Here is a 14,340-nt window from a genome sequence, read left to right as displayed (position 1 = left end):
ACCTGGCTCCTAGCACGGTATTCAATCACAGATTGGAACACAACACAAGTTTTAGTTGCTTGGGATCCCTGTATCCAGCCTTCTTTGTTTTACTGTCTTTGCAGTCAAGAAGTAAAATTAAAGTGAGTTGCCAAGCTTTGGCAAACCATGTTATCAGGCTTATCACCACTGAACTTTTGAACTGAGCTGTCTGGTTCCCACCAGACATGCTGACCTTGTGCACTGCCCCAGACAGCTTTACAATAGTCTATAAAACCATCTTCTCCCTTACCTCCTGAACTGCCTGAGGCTGAGACAGTGTTTAACTCATACCTTACAAACTTCCTGCACCAGTAACAATGCTGGGCAAACAAATGGTATAATGAACAACCTCCTCACAGTCCTACCAACAGAAGTCGTTCTCTTGTAAAACCTCAGAGCACCTTCTCAATGCCACTGAAATGTGGTGTCTCCCCTGTGGTAGTTTGAATACATGGCCCCCAATATATTCAGTGTTTTATTAGTTTGTAGTTTGGATCTGCAGCCACCTGGCTGGAGGCAATGTCACTGGGTGGATCTTAAGGTGTGGTGGTGGGTTTGAGATTTCAATCTAAAGATATGCCAAGTATGTGGCTTTTTTGGCTTGTGCTTCTCTCTCTCTGATTGGACCTCTGAAGGCAGGCCAACTTCTGCCATTATGGAACTTCCCCTGGATCTGTAAACTTCAATAAATCCCTTCCTCCATAACTGTGCCTGGTCTGGAAGTTCATCTCAGCGAACCTGAAGCTGTCTGCTACAGTCCCAGACAGCAATCCTAATAATTCAAACAAATCAAATCTCCCTGTATTCTTGAGTATGTGGATCTTATTTCAGTCAACACTGTATACAAATGTCTTTTTTATAATTTACTTCATGCAAATTTTTATTTTTATTTTATTTTAGAGAGAGAAAGAGAGAGACAGACGGAGAGACAGAAAGAACTGGCACACCAGAGCCTCAGCCAATGCCATTGAACCCCAGCGTGCCACCTTGTGGGCATGTGCGACCTTGCACTTGCCTCACCTTTGTGTGTCTGGCTTACATGGGATCTGGTGAGTTGAACATGGGTCCTGAGGCTTCACAGGCAAGTGCCTTAACCACTAAGCAATCTCTCCAGCCTGTTTTTTTTAATTTTGAAAAATTTTTATTATTTTTTTTTTTTTCTCCAGTAGCCCTTTAGTAATCTAGTGTTCCTAAACAGAAGGCTGTGGTGTCCCTCATGGACAGAATATGTGAGATCATGCTTTATTTAAACAAATTATAGTGTGTTGGCTGTGAGTTCAATGTCAATGAATCAAAAATGAAAGTGAAAGGTGGGCGTGGTAGTGCATGTCTTTAATCCCAGCTATCAGGAGGCTGAGGTAGGAGGTACACTGTGAGTTCAAGGCCACCCTGACACTACATAGTGAATTCTAGGATAACCTGAGCTAGAGTGAAACCCTACCTAATAATCCATATATACATATACATATACATATACATATACATATACATATACATATACATACACACACACACGCACACACACACACACACACATACACAGTGAGTAAGATGAGCTTAAACACAATTATGATGAAAGAAGGTAAACTGGCAGAAGTGTGTGATCAAATGCTTTCAGGAATCTTTCCTATGTTTCCCTTCAGGACAGTGACTCAGTGTTCACTAATTCAGTGAACATTCAGAACCAAGCACCATGAATAAAGACCATCAGTTCTATTTTCTTTTATAACTTTTGTTCTAGTGTGGGGGAAGACGGTATTAGACATAGAAAGGTTTTTCTCACTGCAATGTTTTTTTAAAATTTCACTCTCCCTCAATAATTTCAATCTTTATTTGAAACTTATTTGGTATAAAATATAAGAAAAAGTATGTCTCTTATTACATGTGTTGTGGTCCTACAGCCATTTAGTGAAGAGTTCCTTTCTTCCCCCACTCATTTTAAGGTTGTGTACATTGCACTGGCATTGGGTAGTAAGTGTTGAGAATTCACTACATCTTCAAAAATCAGACTGTTTTTTTCCCCTTATTTTTGTGCTGCTGGAGACTGAACCCAGGGCCATGAAGTTACAAAGCACGCACTCTACCTCTGAACCATGTTCTCCACACCCTGAAACCAGATTTATTTTTAAAAACTGACAGGATAGAGATATATTTCCAGACTCTCAGCGTGTGACATGCCTCTCTTCCAAAACCGTGGATTGCTCACACCCTCTAATAAGCCAGACTCTCTTGAAATACATCTGTTTCCCTTATTGGTATTGAGTAATATCAAGTTAGACTAAGGGTTTAACTATAGACTTAGGATTCTTCTGGCACGAGTACGTAGCTGTTAGAAAGCAGCTTAAACCCTGAAATAACAGCTACACTGTGGTTTATGACTTCTCAATTTAGAAACATACTAAGCTAAAGTCTTCAGATGAGTCTAATGAAAGATATGTTCTAACAATACCCTGGTACAAACAGGGGACTTGATCCTGAGATTAGTGAAATGGTGTGGCTGTTTTTCTGTAATCCCACAGTTCTGACTGCAGGAGGCAATGAGAACCAGTCAAGGTAAGCCACAAGTATTAAACACATTTTACAAATGTGAATGTCTCTCATTTTAAAATAGCCAATGTCACATTCATTTTCATCCATATGTATTCCATGCACCACAGGTCAATTTTGGTGGCAAGTAGGCAAAAAGTTCCTGGGTGGACCACCACTGTCTAAATGTAGGGTTGAAGATATTTGTTACTCACTGATTTAGTGATATGAGTCTTTGTTATAAAGCAAATATTTTAGAGGTTGGCATGCTAAGGACAGAATTCCATACTTCTTGTTAGAACAAGAATGAGCAATGGAGGAAGAGGCTAGGAGCAGTGGAATACATATCGCACTAGCTGATAGATGTCAAGGTTACCAATGTCAGCGACGAGGCTGCCTGGCTTCTGGTCCAGCAGGAACTGGCAGACGCGTGGCCAGGCTTTGCTCGGCAGGCCGCTGAAGAAGGGGGCAGTATTTTCATATACATCATGAACGTGCTGCTTCTCCAGCTGGGCGGCTTCAGGGTCCATCCTGGGGAAAGCAGGGCCAACCCAAACATGCAGGTGAGAAAGTGCACCAGGGGCAGCTGGGGGAGGCAGACTTGTGAAACTGTGACCCACACCTGCAAAAGTGTGTATACTTTATGTTTTCATTTTTAAAACTTTTATTTATTTGTTAATTTGAGATACAGATAGCAAGAGACAGAGAGAGAGAGAAGAGAGAGTGAGAGAGAGAGAGAGAGAGAGTGTGTGTGTGTGTGTGTGCATGCAGGCAGGCACATCAGGGTCTTCTGCCACTGCAAATTCCGGATGCATGTGCTACTTTGTGCCTCTGGCTTTATGTGAGTACTGGGAAATTGAACCTGGGCCAACAAGCTTTGCAAACAAGTGCCTTTAACCATTGAGCTATCTCTCCAGTCCCTCTCTCTGTTTTTCTTAATGCTGCCCACAAACCTTCATGATAGCTTCACAGTCATTGCCAAAAGATCAACTGATACAATTTTCCTTTGCTGACCTTCAGAAAGTAATGGTGTGGGAATGGGCTAAGCATTGTAAGTTCCTGTGCAAGATCAATTCTAAATTTTGGAAGCATAGCCAACAGTTGTAGCAGATGGTTCAATGTAGATAATATGATTGATTCTATCTGATGCTAAGTAGATCTAAAGATTTTGTACACATGCTCTAACTCCAGTGAAGCCCTATGAATTCTACCTTTTCAGTTTCTGTAAAGCCAACCACTTCTCTACAGTCACCAGTGCTTGTAGTAGGCTCTGGCTTCAGTGCTTTCCCTTCAATTATATTTTCACTTAAATTCTTTTTTTAAAGAAATTTATTTTTAAAATATTTGTTTATTTGAGAAAGCAAGAGAATGGGCAGGCTTCTAGCCACGACAAACAAACTCTAGAATCATGTGCCTCCTTGTGCATCTGGCTTTACATGCATGCTGGGAAATTGAACCCAGGTCCTTAGGCTTTGCAGGCAAGTGTCTTAACTGCTGAGCCATCTCTCCAGCTCCTCCAATTCTAAATCATTGGAATGTACATCTAATTGTGTTGCTTCCCACCCTGGACATTTTCAAAGGCACTTTCAGCTTGTCTAATCAAGTTTTTTATGTAATACCCTTTCTGATCTGACCTCATCCTGTCTCTTGCTTTCATTTCTTCCTGAGTATCAGATGAGGCTGTGACACTCAATACTCCATGGTTTTTGGATGTGCCTTGTTCCAGGCCACTGAGAAGACTCTAAACAGATACTGACCTTTGCTTGGCCAATTTCTAGTCATTCTTGGCATAAGCATTGTCTTCTCCAAGAAAGCTTCCCTTGCCTTCCATGTAGGATAAGGGCAATCAGAAAGGAACGAGAAACATACAGTAGCAGGTTCTAGAGGTCTCTTATCCTATTGTAGTATGTACATGAGACATAACCAAGGAAGTGGCTAGTGGTTCAGATATGGCTTCACCAATCAATACAAAAGTATTTTCAATAATTAAAATCCCATTTGGCCCTACTTGTACCCATCAGCTAATTCAGCACTTTCTTGTGTTCTGTTGCAGGCCATGCATCTGTTTAGGGATCACAAAGTTCCATTGAGTTGAATTTAGAGATGCTCCCTCACCAGCGGGAAGACTCAGAGAGTAGGTCCTTGTCTCAAAGCTGAATCTCTAGCACTTGGGACACAGAAACCCCTCAGCCGGCCAAACATCTATAACTAGAACAGAATCAAACCTTGAATATACAAAGTCATATTAGCATTGGCAGGGGAGCAAGTCATTGTCACCCTAGGAGTGTGGGAAGGAAAGGAACCTTCTACGAACAGGCCTGCACATAGCAGCATGACCAGAGAAAGCAGTCTTCCTGCATGTAATCTGGGCTCCACAGTGGGAGGTAGGCAGTGCCTAGGTAAGGTGGTGATTGTCACGCTACTTAATTGTAAACAGCACCCCTTTCATCTTTAAAAAATACCTTGTGAAGAACTACTTTGAGATGGCAAGTATTCTGTTTCTCATATGCTTACTCACCAGTTTTAGAATGTCCACCATTGGTTCTTACATGAAACAATGGCTCACAAACTTATCACCAAATAGAGATATTCGAATTCCATTTTTCCTTCCAAAGCTACAAGTAGTCCTCAGTAGTTATGGACTTTCCCCAACCCTTGGAAAATGTCCCAGTAGACTCCCACCAGAGAGTGAATTTAATTATTTTGAGTTCTAACAAAACTTACACTCAAGTTGAAACAACTTTTATGGAACCCTCATCTGGGACTTAGCAGTCCTTATACTGGTTTCATTAATGATCCACACAGGAGAAATCTCCATAGAGTGCTTGTTTTTCTTTTAATTCAAAATCTCCATCGTAGTAGATCTGTCTACTTAAACACCCACAACCTTCAAGGAATCAGTCAGTCCATATCCTTTGGAGAGCCCTAGAACAAATACAATTCACTTTATTGTACTTGCCAATGTTAAGCAACAGTTGACATAAGACTGGATTCCCTTTAATCTGCATTTTAAAAAATGCTCCAATTTACATGGAGAGTTTGTAGTGTCTGAAGAGCCTTCCTTAGAGGCTTTTGTCTAACTTCTCTCCCAGGTTGCCTGGCTTATGCCATAAACAATAAGATTAGCAGTGATGTCTTTAAATAAGTGAGAAGGGAAAATCCATTTATTTATTTATTTATTTTATTTATTTGAGAGTGACAGACAGAGAGAAAGAGGCAGGCAGAGAGACGGGGGGGGGGGGGGGGAGAGGGAGAGAGAGAGGAGAGAATGGGCGCTTCAGGGCTTCCAGCCACTGCAAACGAATTCCAGACTGATGTGCCCCTCGTGCATCTGGCTGAGGGCCCTGGGGAATTGAGCTGCAAACCAGGGTCCTTAGGCTTCATAGGCAAGTGCTTAACCGCTAAGGCATCTCTCCAGCCCATTGTTTTTGTTTTTTGAGGTAGGGTCTCACTCTAGCCCAGGCTGACCTGGAGTTCACTATGCAGTCTCAGTCTGGCCTTGAACTCAGATCCTCCCACTTCTGCCTACCAAGTGTTGGGATTAAAGGCGTGTACCACCACACCCAGTGATTTTTATTTATTTGAGAGGGGGGAAGGCAATGAGAGAGAGACAGTGAGACAGAATTGGTGTACCAGGGCCTCCGGCCACTGCAATTGAACTCCAGATGCATGTGCCACCATATGCATCTGGCTTATGCGGGTACTAGAAAGTCAAAACTGGGTCCTTAGGCTTTGCAGGCAAGCAGTGTAACTGCTAAGCCACCTCTCCAGCTCCAGAATCCTTTTTTTTTTTTCAAGGTAGGGTCTCTCACACTAGTCCAGGCTGACCTGGAATTCATTATGTAGTCTCAGGGTGTCCTTGAACTCACGGTGATCTTCCTACTTCTGCTTCACTGGTGTTGGGATTAAAGGCATGCACCACCATGCCTGGCTCAGAATCCATTCTTTTAAATTGCACTTCACAGTTTAGTTTGAATGCTATACAATCAATCACTGAATGTGAATACTGGTTTATAGAGATGGGGCTTTCCAGACAAATACTTTTGAAACTGTGGGTTTGAGTTTCCTACAGTATTTTAATTTTTATTTATTTACGAGAGAGAGAAAGTGGGAGGGAGAGAATGGATGCACCAGGGCCTCTAACCACTGCAAACGAACTCTAGATGCATGTGCCACCATGTGCAACTGGCTTACGTGGGACCTGGAGAATTGAACCTGGGTCTTTAGGCTTCGCAGGCATGAACCTTAACCACTAAGCCATCTCTCCAGCCCTCCTACAGTACTTTACATGGAAATTTTATGAACACTACATAAGCAAATTCCTTCTGAGTTTGATAGCTGATTAAGCTAATAAAACTAGCAAAAATAAAATAAAATAAAACAACAGTAACTCAGGTTTATAGGTGAAACAAAGAAGGAAATGAATTTAGTCAGGTTTCCAATTCTGTGTGTCACCAAATTCTAGACATATAAAATACTCTAGATAAAAAGGCCCACAGTCCAAGTCTCATATTGTGTCCCTCTTTTTAGATCCAAAAGATTCACCAGGATCCTGTAGGTTTTGAGAAATTCTGCAAAAGAGTCTCAGTAGATTTATAAAAATCTGATTCTATTCAATGCCACTGGGCTTATCAAGCTGTGTTCTTTACCTTTGAGGATAATATGAAGAAAATATTTTGGGAAATATTGTTTAGTGAGTTCCAGCTCCAGAAGGGCTCTTAAACAAGGGAAGCTTTTTTTTTTTTTTTCCCCTTTTGGTTTTTCAAGTTAAGGTTTTGTTCTAGCCAACCTGGAATTCACTATGTATGTAGTCTCAGGGTGGTTTTGAACTCATGGTGATCTTCCTACCTCTGTCTCCTGAGTGCTGGGGTTAAAGGTGTGTATCACCACTCCCAGCTCTCTCAGGGAAGTCTTTTCTGAGTGTCCATCATCTGCCTCAGTCAGGTCAGTGACAGGCTTGACCACACACTTTTTGGCCAGGGGGAAGGAAGGCACAGTGTTGTTCACCACTGGTGATCTGTGAGAAGCTACTTTGGAGTTGTTCACAGAATCTGATCCCAGCTATGCTGACTGGACCAACAGGGAACAAACTCAAGGGGGAGGCTGACTTAATCTTGGGAATCGGAAGCCAAGGATCAGAAGAATCAAGTGATCACAGTGGCAGGGGTTTTTGTTGCAACCTATTTTTTAAAAAAGATTTATTTAATTATTAATTAGAGACAGAGAGAGAGGGACAGAGTAAGAGAGAGAGAGAGAGAGAGAGGGACAGAGAGAGAGAGAGAAAATGGGTGTGCCAGGGCTTCCAGCCACTGCAAACGAACTCCACATGCATGCATCACCATGTGCATCTGGCTTATGTGGGACCTGAAGAATTGAACTTGGGTCCTTAGGCTTTGTAGGCATGTGCCTTAACTGCTAAGCCATCTCTCCAGCTGCAACCTATTTATTTATTTTTGGTTTTTCGAGGTAGGGTTTCACTCTAGCCCAGGCTGACCTGCAATTCACTATGGAGTCTCAGGGTGGCCTCGAACTCATGACAATCTTCCTACCTCTGCCTCCCAAGTGCTAGGATTAAAGGCATGCACTACCATGTCTGGCTCTGCCACCATTATTTTTTTAAATATTTATTTATTTATTTATTTGCAAGAGGCAGGGAATGGGCACACCAGGGCCTCTACCTGCTATAGACCAACTATTTTGTGCATCCAGCTCTAAATGGGTTACTGGGGAATTGAACATAGGTTGTTAGGCTTTGCAGGCAAGTGCCTTAACTGTTGAGCCACCTCTTCAGCCAGCACCTCTTTAAAACTATGCACATGTTGATGAAGCAACAGAAACATTATTCTATAAAGCAAGTTCTGCAAAATAAATGTAGCCACTAGTTTTAAGCAGGATGAGCAATTAGGGTGTGAGACTTGGAGGGGACAGGCAAGGAGGGAGGGGAAAATCTAGTTCTAGTTCCTGTGTGGGGATTGAACAGGCCTCAGGGCCAGCTGACACCAAGAAACTTGCTCCTTTCACAGTGCTGGCTGGCCTTAGTCCTGACATATTTCATTTCCTGCCCTAGAATTTCAGTTGCATTTCATTTAGGCCCTAAAATCTTCTTCCTCTCTCTGTTTGCTAGCACTACATCTTTCCTAAGAGAGGCAAACTGCTTTTTTCATAAAAGGATATTTTGAAATGATTATTTTACACTTCAAATAGTTAGGGTTCAAGGATAGTGACATATACTGTGGCTACCAGCCCAGCCATTTATAAAACTTGCAATTTAACTTCAGTGAAAACAAAATATATTCTAATAATCAAAAGGAAATCATAAATATGACAAAAACAAGCAAACAGTGGATATTCTACTGTTGCTGTGACAAAATAGCTGATACCAACAGCCTAAAAGGAAGAAAGGCTCATGTGGGCTCACAGTTTCCATGGACACTTAGCTCTGGTGCTTCCAGCCCCAGCAAAGCAGAACAGCACTGGCAGGGAGCATGCAGCCAAGCAGAACCACCTCATAATGAGGTGACCAGGAAGCTAAGAGGGAGGCAGTGACAGAGGAGGGGCTGGGACAAAGTACCTCCCAGGGCATATCCCCAGTTACCTACTTTCTCTAAATAGGCCCCATGTCCCCAAGGTTTCCACCATCTTCCGATTATGCCATCATCAGCAACCAAGCTTGAGGCACATGACTTTAGGGTTCAGTTCAGATCACAGGCACCCAGAAAGAGTAACTAACTCTGGCAGAGGAAGTTGGTGAAAAAATTTACATGACAAGCTGGGAACTTCCAGAGGCTGTGTCTCCCCTGGCTCCACAGACTCTGCCTGCCTTCAGCAGTTAAAGACACTCAGAAGTTGGTATTCAGGATGCACTGCCATTTACTGCTGTGTATACTTCTTTTTTTACATGTTCTATCATTTGTCCATCTCTCCCATTCTGACTCTAGTCAGCACTTTACCACTGAGCTGTTGGCCCAACCTTAGTTTTACAAGTTTTGTTGTAAAGGAATGAAATTTTACTGGAAATAAATTATTTCCGTGGTAAGAACCCCTAAACATCTGAGCCTTATCCCTTAGCCTACCACAGTTTCTGGTCAGAGATAAGGGATCTATGGCTCATGGCAAAGAATTGAGACTTCAAAGGCTCCTTTTGGCCTCCAGCACTGTGGAGACACAGCAGGGGTAGACTCTGGTAAAATCCACACACAGTACATTTGTATTCAACTCAAAGAATACCTAATTTAGACAGACCGCCAGTCACATATGGGTCTATTAGTCAGTCTACCTCACCTCTGGAGGTAGTTTATCATTTTGGACTATAAGCAAAACACAATAGAAAATTCCATCTTCCTTCTGAGGATAATGTTTCTAATTCTATGCTCAGGCATCTTTGAGAGAGGATGGTCCACAACAAAAGCTGATACAGATATGCAAAAATTTGAAAGCCAGGTGTGGTGATGTTAGCCTTTAATACCAGCACTCGGGAGGCAGAGGTAGGAGGAGGATACTGTGAGTTCCAGGCCACTCTGAGAGACTGCATAGTGAATTCCAGGTCAGCCTAAGCTAGAGTGAGACCTTACCTTGGGAAAAAAAAAAAAAAGGCTGGAGAGATGGCTTAGCAGTTATGGTGTTTGCCTGTGAAGCCTAAGGATGCATGGTTCAATTCCCCAGTACCCAGGAAAGCCAGATACACAAGGTGGTGCATGCATCTAGAATTCATTTGTAGTGGATGAGGGCTTTGTGCTCCTATTCTCTCCTCTATCTGCCTCTTTCTCTATTCAATAAAAATATATATGTATATATATGTGTGTCTATACATATTTAAGGAGAGTCATCTCTTAACAGTAAGCCTGGTGTGTGAGAGGGGAATGGATGTGTCAGGCCCTGCTGCCACTGTAAATGAACTCCAGACATGTGTACCACTTTGTGAGCCTGGCTTTATGTGGGTACTGGGGAACTGAACCCAGGCTATCAGGCTTTTCAAACAAGTGCCTTTAACTGTGAACCCATCAGTCCAGTCCTACAACCTCTATGTCTTGACAACACTGGTTCCATTTTCCTACATCTGTACAATAATATCCCATTCTTCTTGATGGCCCTTCAAGGAGTCCCCCACTCTCCATGGGATAAAGCTTGTATTTCTCACTAAGCCACCAAAATCCTCCAGGACATGCCCCTATATACCACACTACCATAAATTGCAATCTCAGCTCTAAAGATGTCTGCCAAGGTTTGAATAGGGTGTGAATGTGTCTGCCCAAGGTTCACATGCTGGAACCTTGGTCCCCATGGGGTGACGCTAAAGTGGTGGAACCATTAGGAGGTGAGCTCTTGAACAGTTTTGTGCAAGCTCGTGGAGGCATGGCTCTCAGAAGGGATTAATGCTGGTCTCCTCAGTGAGTTATTATCAAAAGAGTAAGAACACTAATGGCTTCTTGCCTCACCACATGAATGGTCTCTCCTTGCATCTGCGCCTGTATATCCCATGTAGTAACACAGCCAGCCCCTCACCAGAGGGCAAACTGATAGGGCCAACCCATCTTGGGCTTTTAGCCTCTAAAAATGAGCTAAATAAACCTCATTTATTTATATATTACCCCCCCCACAAGTATTTATGCAACAACAGAAAATCAGTTAACATATCTACATTTCTATTTATGAGTGGGCCTTATATATTACTTTTTTTTGTGGTAGGGTGTGACTAGCCTAGGCTGACCTGGGATTCACTATGTAATCTCAGGGTGGCCTCGAACTCACAGCGATCCTCCTACCTCTGCCTCCTGAGTGCTGGGATTAAAGGCATGTGCCACCAGACCCAGCTCTTGGTAACCAATGGTACTTCAATTTTAACATACATATGCTATTTTCAAAAGCTATCATTTAAAAAGTGTGATTATTTATTAGAAAAGTACTTAAAATACTGAATATATTTTTATGATTTATTCATTCTATACCTTATTTTCAAATACTTTTTTTCTGCCTGTGCAAAAACTGAACTTCAACCCACTTTCACAGCACATTGTAGTAAGTTTTAAGTTATAGAAATTGGGACTAATAAATTTAATAAACATCACCAAAAATCCTCACACTATTTGAATTGCAGTAAGAGCTGAAAGCTACTAACCTGAGTCATCTTGTGATTACAGGCAAATTACTTCTTGTCTTTGTAACTTCTGGCAGTTTCCACCCTCAGAGAGTGACAGTTGTTTCCTCATAGCTCCCTCAATGTGTACTGTAAAAGAAACGGAGTAGGAGTTAAATTAAATAACACCACCTTTCAAGTGACCAACTTTTGCATAAGTCTGAAGGGAATATAGACCCTGAAAGGAAAAACAAACACAAAACAAATACTAAATGCCATTTTATATACTAAAAATATCAAACCAGCTATAGCCAGATTGATCTCTTGATTTATACATTATTTCTCCACAGAAGTAGGGACTACAAAGAAAGGTTATTTTGTGGAATGTGCCAGAATTATAAGAACAGTTTATAAATTGATTCTTGGGCTGAAGAGATGGCTTAGTGGTTAAAGCATTTGCCTGCGAAGCCTAAGGATTTAGGTTCTACTAACCAGAACCCATGTAAGCCAGATTCACAGGTGGTGCACGTGTCTGGAGCTTTGTTTGCAGTGGTTGGTAGCCCTGGCGTGCCAATTCATTCTCTCTCTCTTGCTCTCTCTTCTCTATTAAATAAATAAATAGACAAATAAATAAATAAAATAATCCTAAAAATTGATTTTTAAATTTTCTGAAAAAACATATAATACTTTCTCCCAAAATTAAATTGAATGAGTTCACCTTGTTCTTGGAAACACAGACATGGAGAGTCAACTCTGAACTTAGTGGCTTAATTAAATGCTTTTAGGCAATCTTACTAAATTGGATTAAATCTTTCTGGTACAGTCAGACTGCTCAATATTTGCACATAGTGTCAAATATTTCCTTTATAACCTTGACAACTGTTACTCAGCCTTGAGTTACTCAGCATTGTTCATATTTAATTTATTTCTTTTTAATAAGTGTTAAGTTTGGGGTCCACAGTAGAACTGAGGCAGATACTTTCTTGAGTTCAAGATTTTTATTTAATGTCAGTGCGAGAGTGATGGGCTGGGAGTGGGAAGAAAGAGAACCAGGAACAAAGAGGCTGGGGTAGAGCCAGGTGGAAGGGGGACTCTAAAGAGCAGCCAGCCATGTGGAAGGGGGCTTCTAACTGCTGCACAGAAGAAGGTTTTTGTTTTTTTTTTTTTTAATTTCTTTTTTAGTTTTCAAGGTAGGGTCTCACTCTGGCCCAGGCTAACCTGGAATTCACCATGTGGTCTCAGGGTGGCCTTGAACTTACAGCAATCTTCTTCCCTCTACCTCCTGAGTACTGGGATTAAAGGTGTGCGCCACCACGTCCAGCCATAGAAGAGATTTTTTTAAGTTCTTTGTGGGAAAGGAAGGCAAGGTGGGGGGTGGGGGAGATCTGTATTGTGCTGTATGGGGTCTGAGGAGGCCTGACTGGAGCCTGCAGCAGTCAAGTTGGCTATTCCTGTTGAATTCTTTTTGGGAAAAGGAGACCTTGAGTCAACAGGTGATGTGGCTGGGAGGAAGCTGTTGGTCCTCTTAGCTCAGATGCAGAAAGGCATCTGGAATCATGGTAGGAAGGGATTCTAAGATCTCAGACCTAGTCTGGGCAGAGAGGGCGGGGATGGGGGTGAGGAAGACAACTCTCTTTGAAATCCCAGTTACCTAACAGGAGATAGCTTCAGAATCCTGGGCCCAGTTGGAACATGGCTGGGTGGGAGAGGGAGAGGAGATGGGTGGAGACCTCTGAGACTTTTAGAGTAAGGTTATCAGAAATCTATCAAAAGTGTTTTTTAGATAATTTAAAAATAAAGTACCTTGCATACCAAAAAGCACTTTGTAACAAAGATCTTGGGATACAGAACTGCAGAATGAGATTCTAGAAGCCTGGTGTCCAAAGAAAAGTCCATCCTAAAATAAGCACCTCCAGCCCTCAATGATGATCTGTAAATGAAAGTAACTAGACTTCAGTCTACGTCACAGCTGGCAACCACTTTACACAGTCTCTCCAGGTCTTTTGTTTGTACAACACATGCCACAGTCCACATCTATGACCACATGCAAAGATTGTCAGAAGGCCAATGGGATGCATGTGGCTTCCCTAACTTCCCACTGCTCTCCATCCTACATTTGTGGTATAGCGGGGGAGCATCCTTGCCTTTCATTGATCTCCATTCCACCTCAATCTTGGCTTTTATTAAGAATTGCTAATTTGGGGGCATGGTGGTGCATGCCTTTAATTCCAGAGGTAGGAGGATCACCTCCAGACCACCCTGAGACTACACAGTGAATTCCAGGTCAGCCTGGGCTAGAGCAAGACCTTGGAAAAACAAAACAAAACAAGAATTGCTGATTTAGGGCTGGAGAGATGGCTCAGTGGTTAAGACACTTGCCTGCAAAGCCTAATCACTTGGGTTCAATTCCCTAGTGCCCATGTAAAACCAGATGCATGAAGTGGTGCATACATCTAGACTTCATTTGCAGTGGCTAGGAGCCCTGGCACATCCATTCTCTCTCCCTCCCCCTCTTCTTGGAAATAAATAAATAAAATATTTTAAAAAAGAATTGTTGGGCTGGAGAGATGGCTTCGCAGTTGAGGTGCTTGCCTGTGAAACCTAAGGACCCAGGTTTGACTCCCCAGGACCCACATAAGTTAGACAGGGTGATGCATGTGCACAACTTGACCACAAGATGGTGCATGCGTCTGGAGTTAACTGCAGTGGCTAGAGGCACT

General features: G+C 42.3%; 1 protein-coding gene across 2 annotated transcripts in view; it reads right to left on the bottom strand.

Annotated features, from left to right (window-relative positions):
• The window catches only part of Trmt9b (tRNA methyltransferase 9B (putative)), a 53,928-nt gene that overhangs the window by 8,098 nt on the left and 31,490 nt on the right, over positions 1-14,340 (bottom strand). The window contains exons 2-4 of one of the 2 annotated variants that reach the window (XM_045158616.1): positions 11,663-11,770; positions 5,272-5,472; positions 2,924-3,078 (exon numbers count right to left, since the gene is read on the bottom strand). In XM_045158616.1, coding sequence (XP_045014551.1) covers positions 2,924-3,077 — 154 coding nt within the window. In that variant the 5' untranslated portion in view covers position 3,078; positions 5,272-5,472; positions 11,663-11,770. The remainder of the gene's footprint in view (positions 1-2,923; positions 3,079-5,271; positions 5,473-11,662; positions 11,771-14,340) is intronic. The other variant, XM_004666877.2, reaches the window with a different exon arrangement.

Source organism: Jaculus jaculus, chromosome 9 (assembly GCF_020740685.1).
Source record: "Jaculus jaculus isolate mJacJac1 chromosome 9, mJacJac1.mat.Y.cur, whole genome shotgun sequence".
NCBI classification, from domain to species: Eukaryota; Metazoa; Chordata; class Mammalia; order Rodentia; family Dipodidae; genus Jaculus; species Jaculus jaculus.
This window is presented reverse-complemented; position numbering and strand designations above follow the sequence as displayed.